The sequence below is a fragment of the Oryctolagus cuniculus genome, chromosome 8 (assembly GCF_964237555.1).
Source record: "Oryctolagus cuniculus chromosome 8, mOryCun1.1, whole genome shotgun sequence".
In the NCBI taxonomy this organism is placed as follows: Eukaryota; Metazoa; Chordata; class Mammalia; order Lagomorpha; family Leporidae; genus Oryctolagus; species Oryctolagus cuniculus.
The window spans coordinates 127,350,509-127,365,961 of NC_091439.1; the positions used below are offsets into that span (position 1 = coordinate 127,350,509).

General features: G+C 40.2%; 1 protein-coding gene across 3 annotated transcripts in view; it reads left to right on the plus strand.

Moving 5' to 3' along the window:
- The window catches only part of TLL1 (tolloid like 1), a 229,132-nt gene that overhangs the window by 130,109 nt on the left and 83,570 nt on the right, over positions 1–15,453 (plus strand). For all 3 annotated transcript variants that reach the window (XR_011378528.1, XR_011378527.1, XM_070048214.1), the window contains exons 6-7: positions 1,338–1,516; positions 7,902–8,007. Coding sequence is in view for 1 of the 3 variants with exons in the window: in XM_070048214.1 (XP_069904315.1) it covers positions 1,338–1,516; positions 7,902–8,007 (285 nt within the window). In the remaining 2 variants the exon portion in view is untranslated. The remainder of the gene's footprint in view (positions 1–1,337; positions 1,517–7,901; positions 8,008–15,453) is intronic.

The following is a 15,453-nucleotide window of genomic DNA, read 5'->3' on the forward strand; positions in this document are numbered from 1 at the left end:
CCTGTAAGATAGCAAATATTTCAGTTTAAATCTCTACAAGCTTTGGAAAGTCTTAATTTTTTGCACCTAATGGTTTATGGATATATAATACGTGTCAATATAAAATACTACCAGAGAAAACCACAATTCATTGATTACCAATTCCTAGTTACCTCTCTTTGCTTGCCATTACTGACTTACTAAGCTTAATTTAACTACTACAATAGACTTATAAGTACGAGTATAGTTTATAAGTAATGAGTATAGATTAGGTCTCTAACTAGCACTGTGTGGATTAAAATGCATATTGAGTATATTAAAGCCTAAAGAAACTATTTGGGGAAAAAAGAGGGGTGGGCAGTAGAGGTGGAATCATAGAATTTATATTTGTGGAAAAATCAAAAGAACAGTCACATGTACTACTCTGCAAGTTGAAATATTGAAATTCTCTTTATGATTTGAGCAATTGTTTTTTGAGATTTTTTTCCTTTTAATTTAATAAATCAGAAAAATAGATGTTTGGAATGTCTGCTGTACTGTGATCCCTGCCATTCAAGACAAATCATTTAGTGCTTTCTATTGCTATCTAAGAGGACAGAGAGTTATATTGATGAGCTATAGTTTTAAAGAACTATTTTATTTATTTGAAAAGCAGAGTTTCAGACAAAGGCAGAGAGAGAGGTCTTCCATCTGCTGGTTCACTCCCTAATTGGCCACAACAACCTGGGCTGGGCCAGGCCAAATTGAGGAGCCAAGAGCTTCTTCCAGGTCTCCCATGTGGCTGCAGGGTCCCGAGCATTTGGGGCATCTCCACTGATTTCCCAGGTGCATTAGCAGGAAGCTGGACGGGAAGTGGAGCAATTGGGACTTTTTACTCGCTAAATCATAGTGCCGGCCCCTGTTGGTCTACATTGTGTAGGAAATGAATGATAAGAAAAAAGTGTGTACATAGTCAATGCAGATGCAATTACAAAAAGCAACATTAATCAAAAAAATTATTTTCCCATTCCTGGTGGGTTGAACTGATGGATCTGAAGCCAAAGGACACAAGGGGCCGAGTCTATGTGTGAGTGCACTAATCATCACCATTGTCATGACTTCTGCTTCTTTGCTGAACACTTATGAAAATAATTCACAGCATATTCTATAATATATAATCAAAAAGCACTTGGATTGGTTGTTTGGAAACTTTAATTGTCCGTAAATGTAAAAGGATGCCAGAATTTAGCCCTAGTTATTAATGAAAGTCTGGGCAAGTCAGACTTCATAGCTCACCACAATTACTCATAAAGTCTCCCTACACTGGACCCCATCCAACATCACTCTCTCCTCCATCCCCACCTTCTGCTGCGTTCCAGGTGCTGTTCCTATGTGGGGCGAAGGGGAAATGGACCTCAGGCAATCTCCATTGGCAAGAACTGTGATAAATTTGGAATTGTTGTTCATGAGTTGGGTCATGTGATAGGCTTTTGGCACGAGCACACGCGGCCAGATCGAGATAACCATGTAACCATCATAAGAGAAAACATCCAGCCAGGTGAGAGACTTTCCAGGGTGTGTGTGGTTTAAGTCTGCGTAGATAGCATTGAATTATAGTTATGCCGTTCACCATTGCACATCTCATAAGAGTGGAATTCTTGTTTTAAACTTGGTAGAAGCCACATTTCACTTGTTTAAAAATTACCTGTATTGTTTTCATACTTTTGCTCTTTTCCCTAGAGACTAAATCATCTCATGCATTTTTTTAGACTTTTTTTTTCTGTTTCTTGCTTAAGATGTACCTCTATCATTTCTAAACTTCAGTGTTTTCAAGATTGGGTGTGAAATATTGAACCATAAATTCATATTAATTTTTAATTTAAGCAGTTTTTGTACTTAGTTCTATCATTTAAAGCGTGGGGACTTATAAAAGGGCCGGGGGTTGCCATTAAATGTGCTGCTACTGTAGGAATTTTCATTTTATCAGGTATAATTTCTGGAGAAAAATCCAGTGTAAATGAGTCATTTCCAAGATAGTCTAGATGGTGTATTTGAGGTTTTCCTCTTAAATGTGACTGCCCTAGATTCAAATTCTTTGAGACTGTTTTTAATAGTTGAAATGAAATTTATGATTAATCCAGTATTCTCTAACAATGGTGTGTGATAATAACCTCCCTAGAGAGCTTCGGATTGGTTTAACTTTACCTTTCATAAGATGGGTGCATTTCAGTTGCCCCCAAAAATAAAATTTCCCATTGTGAATGGTTTTCTCATGATATGCGTGACTTGCCTAAGCAAAATGAATTCTTAGCTTCCTTATTCATGCCCAGTTGTAATTTACAAACACACTGAATTCCTTCGAATTGTCTTCCGTTAACAGCACTGATCTTTCTATTTGCTTATTGAGTATTGGATGCCAGCTGTTTGTGGAGGTGCTGTTTGGGATTGGAGATGGTGTCTAAGGTGTAGGCATGGAGGCAGATGACCAGGAGTGAGTGAGAAAACTAACAAGAGGCTTAAGTTGAGATTAATGTGTCGTCCAGGCAACATGTGAAAACCTGCATCTTGGCGCCTCCAGAGAGATGCCACAGAATGGCTGAGATTTATAGGTCAAGTAGAAATGTCCAAGTTGAATAGAAGAGTGAGGAGATATCCAGGCTGAAAGAACACAAGTATCAAAGCTACAGTTATGGAAAATCAAACCCTTTCCTCCTGTCTAGTACGGCTACATGGGAAGTCAAAGTGGAGTGTTTAGTTGGTAACGACCGAGGTTGGGTGGGTGATCCAGAGAGCATCCTCTGAGTACTGACGAGTCACTGAAGGATCGTACAGGGAGCACGTCCAGAATAAACAACAGGAACTCTGTTGGCTGGAGGAAGCATTATGGGGCTGGCGAGGGTGAAGTCGGGGAAACCTTAGTCGCGTGGGGGAGGTGGATGCCCTTTGTGTTCTAGTACAGGGCAAGATGAGCGAGAGGAACTCCTACTTCAGAAATATTTAAGAGGAACAACATCGCGTGAGGGAAATCTTTGGAAGTTCGTTCTTAGGCCCCAAGAAGAAGGGTGAAACTATCAGATGAAACAAGAAATACTGATAGAGCAGCATGTTTTTGAGGAAGAGAAAGACAAACAGTGATTTCATTTAGCATTTTTTTTTTTTTTTAATTTGAGAAGCCCTTGGATGATGATGGTTTAGTAGACAAAGAGAAGGTGAATGAGGACCTCGGCAGGTGTCTAGCAATACAAATGTGGTCAGGAGTTGCCTATTTAGGAAGATACTGGAATGAGAAGAAAGAAATTGAGGGGCCAGCACTGTGGTGTAGTGGGTAAAGCTGCTGCCTGCAGTGCTGGCATCCGATATGGGCACTGGTTTGAATCCTGGCTGCTCCACTTCTGATCCAGCTCTCTGCTATGGCCTGGGAAAGCAGTAGAAGATGGCCTAAGAGCTTGGGCCCCTGCACCCATGTGGGAAACCCTGAAGAAGCTCCTGGCTCCTGGCTTCCGATCAGCCCAGTTCTGGCCTTTGCGGCCATTTGGGGAGTAAACCAGCAGCTGGAAGACCTTTCTCTCTCTCTCTCTCTCTCTCTCTCTCTCTCTCTCTCTCTCTGCCTCCGCCTCTCTGTAACTGACTTTCAAGCAAAACAAATTCATCTTTTAAAAGAAATTGAGGATACAAAATAGAGAACAATGGTATTTAAGCAGAATTTGGTGGACTATTTACCAAAAGGGTAAGAATGTTATCTCAAAAATAAGAGAGACAGAGATAGAGGGAGGAAGGAAGTGTTACTGTATTATCAGAATTGTGTCTGTGAACTACATGAGCCCATTCTCTATTAGTGTCACATTAAAACAAGAATTGATGAGTAGAAAGAAAGTGAGAGAAAACTCAGTGGAATATGATAGCCATTGCAAATGGGCGAATCCTTTCAGAACGGTGAAGTAACCTGCAGAATTGGGTATGGAAGGTAAGTAAGAAAAAGAATGGGACTCCTTAGCTGAGAATCCGACGCCTGAGCCAAACAGCCAGGTTCATCTTATATTTTTCATCATTAAGAAGGACGTAAAGAGGAAACAGTATTTTTGAAAATTGTCTCAGCTACCAAGTCAATGAGAAGTTTGTTGTTAAGCAGGTGTTAGTTTTCCTGTATTTGTCAAACATTTTGTTATATTGACAAAAAAAAAAAAAAGCTCATAATGAATGCAACTTCCAAAAATGGTTCTTACACTTAAATAGAATTTTGATTCAATATAAATATGTATCCAAATAGAGGAAGAGATGTACATGGTACTTCAGAGTGTCCATTGAAGGATGTTTATTGGGGCCTGTGTTGTGGTGTAGTGGTAAAGGTGCCAGCAGTGCCAGCATCCCATATGGGTGCTGGATTGAGTCCCGGCTGCTCCACTTCCAATCCAGCTCCCTGCTAATGTGCCTGGAAAAACAGTGGAAGACAGCCCAGGTCCTTGAGCCCCGGCACCCCTGTGGGATACCCAGATACCCAGAAAAAGCTCCTGGCTCCTGGTCTAGCTCTGACTGTTGCAGCCATTTATAGAGTGAACCAGTAAATAAAAGACCTTTCTTTGCTTCTCTCTCTCTTTATCTATCTCTGTAACTCTGCCTTTCAAATAAATAAATAAATCTTAAGAAAAAAAAAAGATAGGTTTCTTCTGGTGCCCAAAATGTTACAATCTATGCATAGTTCTTGTATAACATGCATTCTTCATGAAGTTATTTTGAAGATCCCTCATGTACATGGATTTCAGTTTTTTGGCACCAAAATAAACACATATTTCAATTCTATTTTCTATGAACTTTTTGAAGTACCCTAGTATAAGTAGTATAAATTTATAATACTTAACACAATGCTAGAAAAATTATGACTCTTACTAGGTTTTTGACTAAACATTCTGGCTAACAGAAAAAAAAAATTACTGTGTGAGATTTCCTGTAATTGGAACCATGATCAGCAATTCCAGTATGAAAGCGTTCATGTTGGAGACTGATCTTCAACAAATTTATGACTTGCTGTGACTCAGAAACTCAAAATCAAATGTTATTCAAGTAGAGTATCCAATAAGCAAAAACTTTGGCTTCAAATTTATATGCACAAGAGATGACTATGAGAGTACTAAATTGGTATGATAATTAGATTTATTTTAATTTGCATCAGAATGTGCATATAAAGAGGGATGTCTTTAAAATTTTTGAATTATTAAGTATAGTTTTCCATGTTGCTCTGTATCTCTGACTTTCTCCTTTCCTTCATGACGTAGGTCTCAGTTTCTCTTATTTGGACTGTGTAGGCCCATGTCCTTTTTTAACTAGCAGAAAGAAAAACCTCATGTACGTGTTAAGTGCTCAGTTATGGGCTTGGAATGTGCAACTATTGCTATAGTTACTGAATGTTCTACTTTCAAAAAATTTTGTGAAGCATTTCTTGTTGATCAGAGAGCCTTTTTCCATATTGTGCTCTATACTGAAATCTTGAAAGTTTATAATTATAAAATCAGATCCACAGCGCTTTAAAATTTCCACCTTATAATTGGATCAAATTCTATGGAGATCGCAGTTGTAACAATTGTTCCTCTCAGGGTTGGGGCGAGAGCAGCGTATTCCCTAAGAATGGTTTTAACACACGTAGACATATCAGAGGTTTGAGGAGCACACATTTCAGTTTACAGGCTGGCTGGCGAAGTCAGAATCATTTACCATGTGAAATTATTCAGATATGTTTAAAATACATTACACTGAGAGGCAGGCTCTGTAACTACAGCTTGAGTCTCTAACCTTTAGTGTTCAAATGCATGTCCCCAGGCTTCCCTATCACAGGGAGGAGAGACCTTGTATTCTAGGACATCACTCCATTTCTTTAGTACCTTTTGGAAAACTATTAATGTGATATTATTCAATGCAAATATTGAAGTTAGAATGCTCAATCAAATGAGCGATGTAATAGTCCCCTTTTGAGATCCAGGCATGAATTTGGAATTCCAGTAGTTCACTTTTATACTTTCTCAAAGCTCTTTAGGTTACACAAATAGTATGTCATGTACCATCTTTTGCAGTTTATTTTTTATTTTTTTAAATACATATTTCTAGCTCTAAAGTCATATTGATTTTTAAAAAAATATTTATTTATTTATTTGAAAGGCAGAGTTACAGAGAGAGGGGGGGGGTCTTCAGTCCACTGGTTCACTTCCCAAATGGCCACAGCAGACAGAGCTGGGCTGATCTGAAGCCAGGGAGCAGGAGCTTCTTCCAGGTCTCCCATGTGGGTGCAGGGGCCCAAGGACCTGAGCCATCCTTTACTGCTTTCCCAGGCCATAGCAGAGAGCTGGATCACAAGTGGAGTAGCCGAGACTCAAACTGGCGCCCATATGAAATGCCAGTACAGCAGGCGGCGGCTTTACCCACTATGCCACAGCATCGGCCCCTTTGGCTGTTGAAACTGCAGAAATTGAGTCATTGAAATCTGAAGTCAACAAGAAGCAATTCTTTGTTCTAGAACCATCAATGTATTTTTCAGTTTTCAAGAAATAATACTGCTTGGCAGATACAAACAGGCAGTTGAAAAAAATCTATTAAAAATGAAGTTAAAATAACATGTGAAAAGTAAAACAAAAACTCCCTTAGTTCTTATTCATATTCTTTTTTTATATATAAAGATTTACTTATTTACTTGAAAGTGAGAGTTACACAGAGAGAGATGGAGAAGCAGACAGAGAAGTCTTTTTTTTTTTTTTTTTTTTTTTTGACAGGTAGAGTTATAGATAGTGAGAGAGAGAGACAGAGAGAAAGGTCTTCCTTCCATTGGTTAACCCCCCCCCCCCAAATGACCGCTATGGCCAGCACTGCATTGATCTGAAGCCAGGAGCCAGGTGCTTCTTCCTGGTCTCCCATGGGGTGCAGGGCCCAAGCACTTGGGCCATCCTCCACTGCCTTCCCGGGCCACAGCAGAGAGCTGGACTGGAAGAGGAGCAACCGGGACAGAATCCCGCACCCAAATGGGATGCTTATGCCGCAGACGGGAGGATTAGCCTAGTGAGCCACGCACCAGCCCCCAAGAGAAGTCTTCCATCCACTAGTTCACTCCCAAACTGGCTGCAATGGCCAGAGCTGTGCCGATCTGAAGCCAGGAGCCAGGAGCTTCTTCCAGGTCTCCCACGCGAGTGCAGGGGCCCAGGCACTTGAGCCATCTTCTACTGCTTTCCCAGGCCACCACAGAGAGAGCTGGATTGGGAAAAGAGCAGCCAGGACTCAAACAAGTGCCCATATAGAATGCCAGCACTTCAGGCAGCGGCTTTCCTTGCTACACCACAGCGACAGTCCCCTGTCATATTCTTCTGGATCAAAAAAGTCTTTCCAAATAGAAACTTCTTTTCATAAAAGAGAGCCTTGTTTCATTTTTGAATCAAAGTAGATTTCCGGTTGTTTTATCTTTAATGTTGAAGTCACATTGCTAAACCAAGCAGTTAGTCTAATATATACTAATATTGTTCCTACACCTTTTCACAGTGTTTCATAGAAAGGATCTAAAATTCTAAAGCAAGAAGATAATTTTTATGGGCCCTGGAAAGTACAGTCATAAGAGAAAAGTGACAAATTCATTGGATAAAAATCCAACTCTTATTATGATTTGTACAGTATCTCAAAAAGCAGCAAGATTTTAAAGAAATGAATATTGTGAGGTAGTAAAAGAGCATACGTCAAAAACATACAAAGTTTGGTTTTGTCAGTGTTTTTGCCGAGATAAAGTCATTAACCCATTCTTTCAGTAGGAGCTCGAGTGAAAACCTCTGCCCTTGGCACATGCGCCCGGCTGAGAGTGTAAGTGGAGCCAGCAAGGAGACGGGTCATTTAATGAAGAGCAGATGCGAGTCGAGGGAGGGCTGTGGTGCTCTCCCCTCTTCCAGGCTTCTGAGATTCTGTTTGTCCCTGATCCTTAGGTCAAGAGTACAATTTTCTGAAGATGGAACCCGGGGAAGTGAACTCACTTGGGGAAAGATACGACTTTGACAGCATCATGCACTATGCCAGGAACACCTTCTCAAGGTTGGACTCTCAGGTTATACCTTTTGACTTTTAATTCCTTCCCTCCATGTAGCTCCTCTCAAAGCTATGTTTCACATTAGAATGAGAATACCTTTCAAATATTGCTGCTCTATGGCAGAAATAAACCAAGCAAAATAAGTAAAAAATCATGGTTAAGAATATAGCCAACAACAGACATTTTAATGATGTATTAAAACACATTTTTGCCTTTCCTATCAAATATATACAATTTGAAGTGATAGGATATTATCAAGGATTTAAATTATATTTTAATTATTTTAAAAATGTCAATTAAAATCATGACCAAACCAGTCCGTGTATTAAACTGCCAAAGTGTAGTGTAGTGAAAAGTCAAATGGTTTACTTGGTTGCTGCGTTGGAATGTCACACTCTGCATGCAACTCCGGTTGGATACTGTGCATTTTCAGTGGCTCGAGTACCACCAATGCTCAAGAAAGACTATTACTCAATGAATTCTAAGACAACAAGTTAAGAAGATATTTTTCTTCATATAGTGTTCAATTATCGTTCATTAATTATTAACCTTAAGATTCTATCATTAACTGAATACTCTTTTTAAAGAGTGAAATAAACTTGGGTTTTGATCCACTTCATTCTAAAGATGATGGCATCCAGGAAATAGTTGCCAGGTAAGGAATTCGGAGCTGTAAAACCACTGAACTCACCCATTCCCTTGGCACACTCAGGCTCGTTTTACCCTCCTACATCCATTTCTATTCATTCTTTTGCCCAGTTACATCCATCTCACAGTTCATTAACAACTGTTTATGAAGGCAGGCTCAGGAAGGAAAGAAAACGTCAAATGTGTTCAATAAAAGATTTTTGGCAAAAAGGAGAGAAGGATGTGTTAATGAGCCCTTTGTACTTGGATGCATTTTAGAATCATTCTTTTATAAAAACCCAAACTTTAAAAAAAAAAAAAGCGAGGGTTGACTGTGCAGTTTATGTTGAAAACTTCATGGAAACTGGAATTAAAAGATAAGTTTGTTTTGTTGTAAGGACATTTTAAAATTCATATATAGTTTTTTCACAATATGCATTTTCCGTGAACTTTATGAAACCCTTTTATTTTGAAAACCATTCTCCTCTGAAGTATATGTTTCACATATATATATACACATAAATATGTATGTATATGTATATATGCATGTGCATGCATATATAATATATGCATGTATATATATCTTTGTTAAAATATAATAACTATCCCCATGCTTATTGTTCCTGGAATTTGAATTTAGGATTTGGTAAAAATGACAGTCAGAAATTTAGCCTGCAATTATTCTTAAAGAATAATAAAATTTTTAGTTTCAGACCAATGTTTGGAAGGGAGTTTTCCATAGAGATGTGAAAGAAATGAACATTTGGTCCAAGTTTAGACAAGGCTGCTCTCTTATGCTGCTGAATTCAGTTACTTAGAATTAACCTGAGGTTTGATTATTTGGAAGACAGGAAGTAGCAAAGAGTGCAGAAAATAATGAACGCTTCCTGTTCTTCAGAAATGCTGAGTCTTTCCTGAACTTGGAACTTGTCCCTTTGGTATGTCCTGCTTTGCCTTTCCGCCTGGCTGTTTTCTCCATATACCACTCTTCTCATGCTGCCTGCTGCTGTCTCCTCCATCATCTGCCTTTGTGTTGTGTGCCAACCAGCTTTGACTTTTTTTGTAAGATTTATTTATTTATTTGCAAGTCAGAGTTACACAGAGGAGAGGCAGAGAGAGAGAGAGAGAGAGAGAGAGAGAGATTGAGATTGGTCTTCCATATGCTGGTTCACTCCCCAATTGGCTGCAATGGCTGGAACTGCGCCGATCCAAAGCCAGGAGCCAGGAGCTTCTTCCAGGTCCTCATGTGGGTGCAGGGGCCCAAGGACTTGGGTCATCCTCTACTACCTTCCCAGGCCATAGCAGAGAGCTGGATCGCAAGTGGAGCAGCCAGGACTTGAACTGGCACCCATATGGGATGCTGGCACTTCGGGGCAGGGTGTTGACCCACTGTGCCGCAGCACCGGCCCCCAGTCTTGACTTTTCATTTGATCATATTGATTCAAAGTTATGCTACTCATTTTTTCATAAATAAACAGATTTCTATAGTTCAAAAGACCTTACAGTAGGAAAGATAATATCTGATTGATCCTCACTCATATTATTTTATAAACTTGAATCTTTAAAGTGGGTGTTTGGGGACCAGCGCTGTGACGTTGTAGGCTAAGCCTCCACCTGCAGTGCTGACATCCCGCATGGGCACCAGTTGGGTCCCGGTTGCTCCATTTCTGATCCAGCTTTTTGCTAATGGCCTGGGAAAGCAGTGGAAGATGGCCCACATGCTTGGGCCCCTACACCCACATGGGAGACTCAGAAGAAGCTCCTGGCTCCTGGCTTCAGATCAGCCTAGCTCCGGCCATTGCAGCCATTTGAGGCATGACCCAGTGGACGGAAGGTTCCTCTCTCTCTGTCACTACCTTTCTCTCTATGTAACTCTGCCTCTCAATTCAATAAATAAATCTTCCAAAAAGAGAGGCTGCTTATTGACATATGTAATTGATTTCAGGTAATGAAGCATTTGTCACAATTCTCAGCCTTCCTCCACATAATAAAACCTTATGATTTTAAACCTTTAAAAATATTTATTTATTTGTACAGCAGAAAGAAAAAGAGGGAAAAAAAGTCCTTCCACTGGTCACTGCCCCAGTGCTGGAATTGGGCTGGGAGTGAAACTGGAAACTTGTCAATCCAGGTCTGCAGGGGTGGCAGAAACTCCGTTCCTGGAGCCATCACCACTGCCTACTAGGATCTGCTTTAGCAAAAAGCCTAAGTCAGAAACCAGACCTGGAAATCAAATCAGTCACTCTGATGTGGGAGGTAGGCACCTTAACCACTAGACAAACACCAGCTCCTCCTTCGCCATTTTTAAGTATAGAGTTTAAAGTGTTAAGTATATTCACAGTTGTGAAACATTTCTAGAACACTTTCGTCTGCAAACTTGAAACCCTGGTACTCATTAAACAGCAACTTCCCATTCTCTCTCTCAAGCACCTGGCAATCACCAGTCTGCTTTTTGCTTCTGTGGACTTCATTACCTTAGATTCCTTGTATAATTGGAACCATACAGAGTGTGTCCTTTTGTGACTTGCTTATTTCCCTTAGAATTATTTCCTCTAAGTTCATCCATACTGTAGCATACGACAAGATTTTCCTCTATAATAATGATGACTAATACTTGATTGTATAATCGCATTTTATGTATGCCTTTGTCCATCAACAGACATTTGAGTTGTTACCACTCGTTGACAACTGTGAATAGTGCTGCTGTGGGACATGTGTGTGTAACTATTCCTCAGAGATCCTTCTTTCTATTCTTTAGCACTATCTAAGCTGACATGAGATGCTGGTTCATGTAGTAGTTCTTATTTGAAAGGCAGAGAGAGAGAGAGAGAGAGAGCGAGCAAGTGCTCTATCTTGCAACCACTGGTTCATTTCCTAGGTGGCCGCAGAGGCCAGAGCTGGTCCAGGCCAAAACCAGGAGCCTAGAACTCCATCCAGGTCTCCCACATGGGTTCAGGGGCCGGAGGACTTGGGCTGGCTGCTCTCCCAAGTGCGTCAATAGGCAGCTGAATTTGAAGTGAGGCCACCAGGATCCGAACTGACACCCATGTGGGATATTGGCATCGCAGGCAGTGGCTTAACCCACTGTGCACAATGCTGACCCCAGTGTCATTTCTACTTTTAATTCTTCAGGAACTTGCACACTTTTCTCATGGTGGTTGCACCATTTAACATCCTGCTAACAGTTTATAAGTTCTAGCTTTCTCTATGTCCTCACCAACACTTGTTTTCCTTTGTTTTGATAATTTCCATCACAAGATTTATTTATTCATTTGAAAGTCAGAATGACCATAGAGAGTTAGAGACAGAGAAGAGAGAGATCTTCTATCTTTAAGTTCAGTCCTCAAGTGACTGAAACAGCAAGAGGTTGGCCAGGCAGATGCAAGGGCCTAAGAAAGCCATCTGGATTTCCCATGTAGGTGGTGGGAACCCAAGTACTTGGGCCATCATCTTCTGCTTTCCAGGTGCACTAGCAGGGGGCTGGATTGGAAGCAGAGTAGCTGGGACTTGAACCAGGCATTCCAAGTGGCGACTTAACTTCCCATGCCATAGTGACTACCCCACATTTTGGTTTAGATTGACATTTTTGTGATCATTGATGGGCATCGTGTATTGATTAGCTGAACATCTTTTCAGATGCGTGGCAGTCACTTGTAAGTCATTTTTGGAGAAATGATTACTCAAGTCCTTTGCCCAGTTGTTACTCAGGCTACTTGATTTGTCGTTGAGCTGTGAGAGTTCTTTGTGTATTCTGGCTCTTAACCACTTAATCTGATATATGATTTGCAAATATTTTCTGCCATTCCGCAGGTTACCTTTTCACTCTGGCGATTTTGTCCTATATGACCAAAATCTGTTAAGTTTGATTTCATCGTGTATGACTCTCTTTTTAAATATACTGTTGCCTTTTGATGTCATATCCAATAAATCATGACAGCCATGAAGCTTTCCCCTTATTTTTCCTTCTGGGAATTTATAGTTCAGGGTCTTATGTTTAGATCTGTAGTTGACTTTGAGTTAATACTTTTACATAGTATAATGGTGCAAATTCATTTTTTTTTCTTCTTCTTCTTCTTTTTTTTTTTTTTTGGCTGTGGATGTTCAGTTTTTTTGTCATCATTTGTAGAAAAGGCTGCCTTTTGGAATCCTTCTTGAAGAGAATTTGATTATATACATTAGTTTTTTTTGGGGGGGTTCTCTACTTTATTTCATTGGTCTAGAGGTTTATCTTTATGCCAGTGCCATAATATGTTGATTACTGTAGCTTTGTAATATATTTTTGCTGGGGCTCTGGCATCCCATATAGGCACTGGTTTGTGTCCCATCCACACCTCTTCCAATCCAGCTCTCTGCTAATGGCTTGGGAGAGCAGTGGAAGATGACCCAAGTGCTCAGCCACATGGAAGACCCAGAAGAAGCTCCTGGCTCCTGGATTCAGATAGGCCCAGCTCTTGCCATTGCAGCCATGTGGGGTGTAAACCAACAGATGGAAGATCTCTCTCTCTCCCTCTCTCTGTCTGAAGCTCTAGCTCAAATAAAATAATACAAAAAGACAACGTTGGAATTTTGATAGGGATTGTATTGAATCTATAGTTTTATTTGAGTAATAATAAGAGCTTACTATTTAATTTTAGATCCAGCATCACAGGACCTTTCCATTTATTTATCTCTTTAATTTCTTTCAGCAATGTTGTTTTAGTTTTCACTGTCCAAGTCTTTCGTTTCTTTGGTTGGGTTTACTTCTAAGTATTTGTACAATTTTTTGTCTTGATTTCCTTTATGGGTAACTCACTGTTGGCGTGTAGAAAGACAACTGGTTTTGTGTTTTGATTTTGCTAAATTCATTTATTAGTTCTAACAGTTTCTGTGGAGCATTTAGGGTGTTCTGTGTAAGACCATATCATCTGCAGATAGAGGTAATGCCTCCTACTTCCTTAATTTTAATTCTTCTTCTTCCTCTTCTTCTCCTCCTCCTCCTCCTTCTCCTTAGTCTTCCTCTTCTTCTTCTTCTCTTCCTCCTCCTCCTCCTTAGTCCTCCTCTTCTTCCTTTTTCTCTACTTCCTTCCCCTCTCTCTCACCTTCTTGTTTCCCCTCCTCCTCCTGTCTTCTACCTTCTTTCCTAATTACTGTGGTCACAACATCCAGTACCAAGTTAAACAGAAGGGCTGAGAACAGGCATCCTTTCACTGTTACTGCTCTTAGAGGAAAAGCTTTGTTTTTCACCACTGAATATGATGATAACCGTGGACTTTTCTTTTTTTAATAAGATTTATTTATTTATTTGAAAGTCAGAGTTACACAGAGAAAGAAGGAGAGGTAGAGGTCTTCCATTCACTGGTTCACTCCCCCAGTTGGCTGTAATGGCCAGAGCTGCGCCATTCTGAAGCCAGGAGCCAGGAACTTCTTCCCGGTCTCCCACATGGGTGCAGGGGCCCAAGGACTTGGGCCATCTTCTACTACTTTCCCAGGCCACAGCAGAGAGCTGGATCAGAAGTGGAGCAGCCAGGACTGGAACTGGCACCCATATGGGATGCTGGCAGGGCAGGCATTACCTGCTAAGCCACAGTGCCAGCCTCAGTTGTGGGCTTTTCATTTGTGACCTTTATTATGTTGAGGTAGTTTCTTACTTTCTAGTTTGTTGAGTATGAATCAGGGAAGCGTCTTGAATCTTGTCAAATGCTTTCTCTACACTAGTGAGAGGTTTTATAGTTCTTCTGTTCTGAACTCATGGAGTCTACAATGTTCCAGTTGTTTCTGTGAGTGTAACCCATGGAATAGGTTTAGGAAATCATGGTGAGAAGTCTTGGCCTATGAGGCCTTCAAATGCATAGATATTCTGTAAGGTAAATTCATGCAAACTGGTAACTTCTCTTTTTCATTAAAACAAAGAAAAGTTGTAAAATTTTACAAAGTTTCTTAAAAGAATAGCTCATTCGCCATTTTTACACAATCAAAATAAATGAAGAATGGCTATTAGAAAGGAACCTCAGTATGATTTGCCTCTGGCCTATTGATAACACCTCCCTTGCTCAATGGCCATGTCTTGGACAAACAGAATTGTTAACTTCGTGACCATAAAGAAAGTAAAAGAATGGGTGATTGGTCCCCTTTAGAATGTAAGAAAGGATACCTCAGTATATAGAATAAGTCAAAATTCATTATTCTACTGGCCAAGGTAGCATATATCCACTCCAAAATGTCATTAACTTTTTTTTAAATATTGAATCTCCTGAAAGCTTAAAAAGTGAAACTCGTCAAAGAGTGCCCATTTATTTTTGAAAATAGAAAATAGTCAATACTTTGCTTAGTACTGGAGGACTGCAGAAATTGTAACACTCCATCAATTTCCGTTTTCCTACTTAATGTTTCTGTTGATTCATGCGGTGCCATTGAGAGATGGCTTTTCTCAATGCTACCTTATAACTCAGCTTCCCTTTCCAATTACACGGGGCCTCCCAAAGTTGCATCTTAGTAGATATATGCGAGCTCTTGCTTTTGATGGTCAGTTCCCATAAATCATTAGTCTCTACTTGTCTGCCCTTGTCTCGGGCAGTATATAGATGGAGTTCTATAAGTGCTTAGATCTGGCTTTAAAGAGTTGCCGCCTTGGGATTTGAGATGGCCAGGTTGTATATCACCACTCCTTTGCTTACCTAAAAGCTATAAGTCATAAGTTAACCATGTCATTCTGTTTGCCATCATCCTATAAATTAGTAGTTGTTGTCCTCCAGGTAAACACATTATCTAGCTGGTGCTCAAACATTTCAGAAGTCCTTGCATCTCTAAATGGTTCTTTCTGGGGACTCTCTACTGGTAGGTAGCCG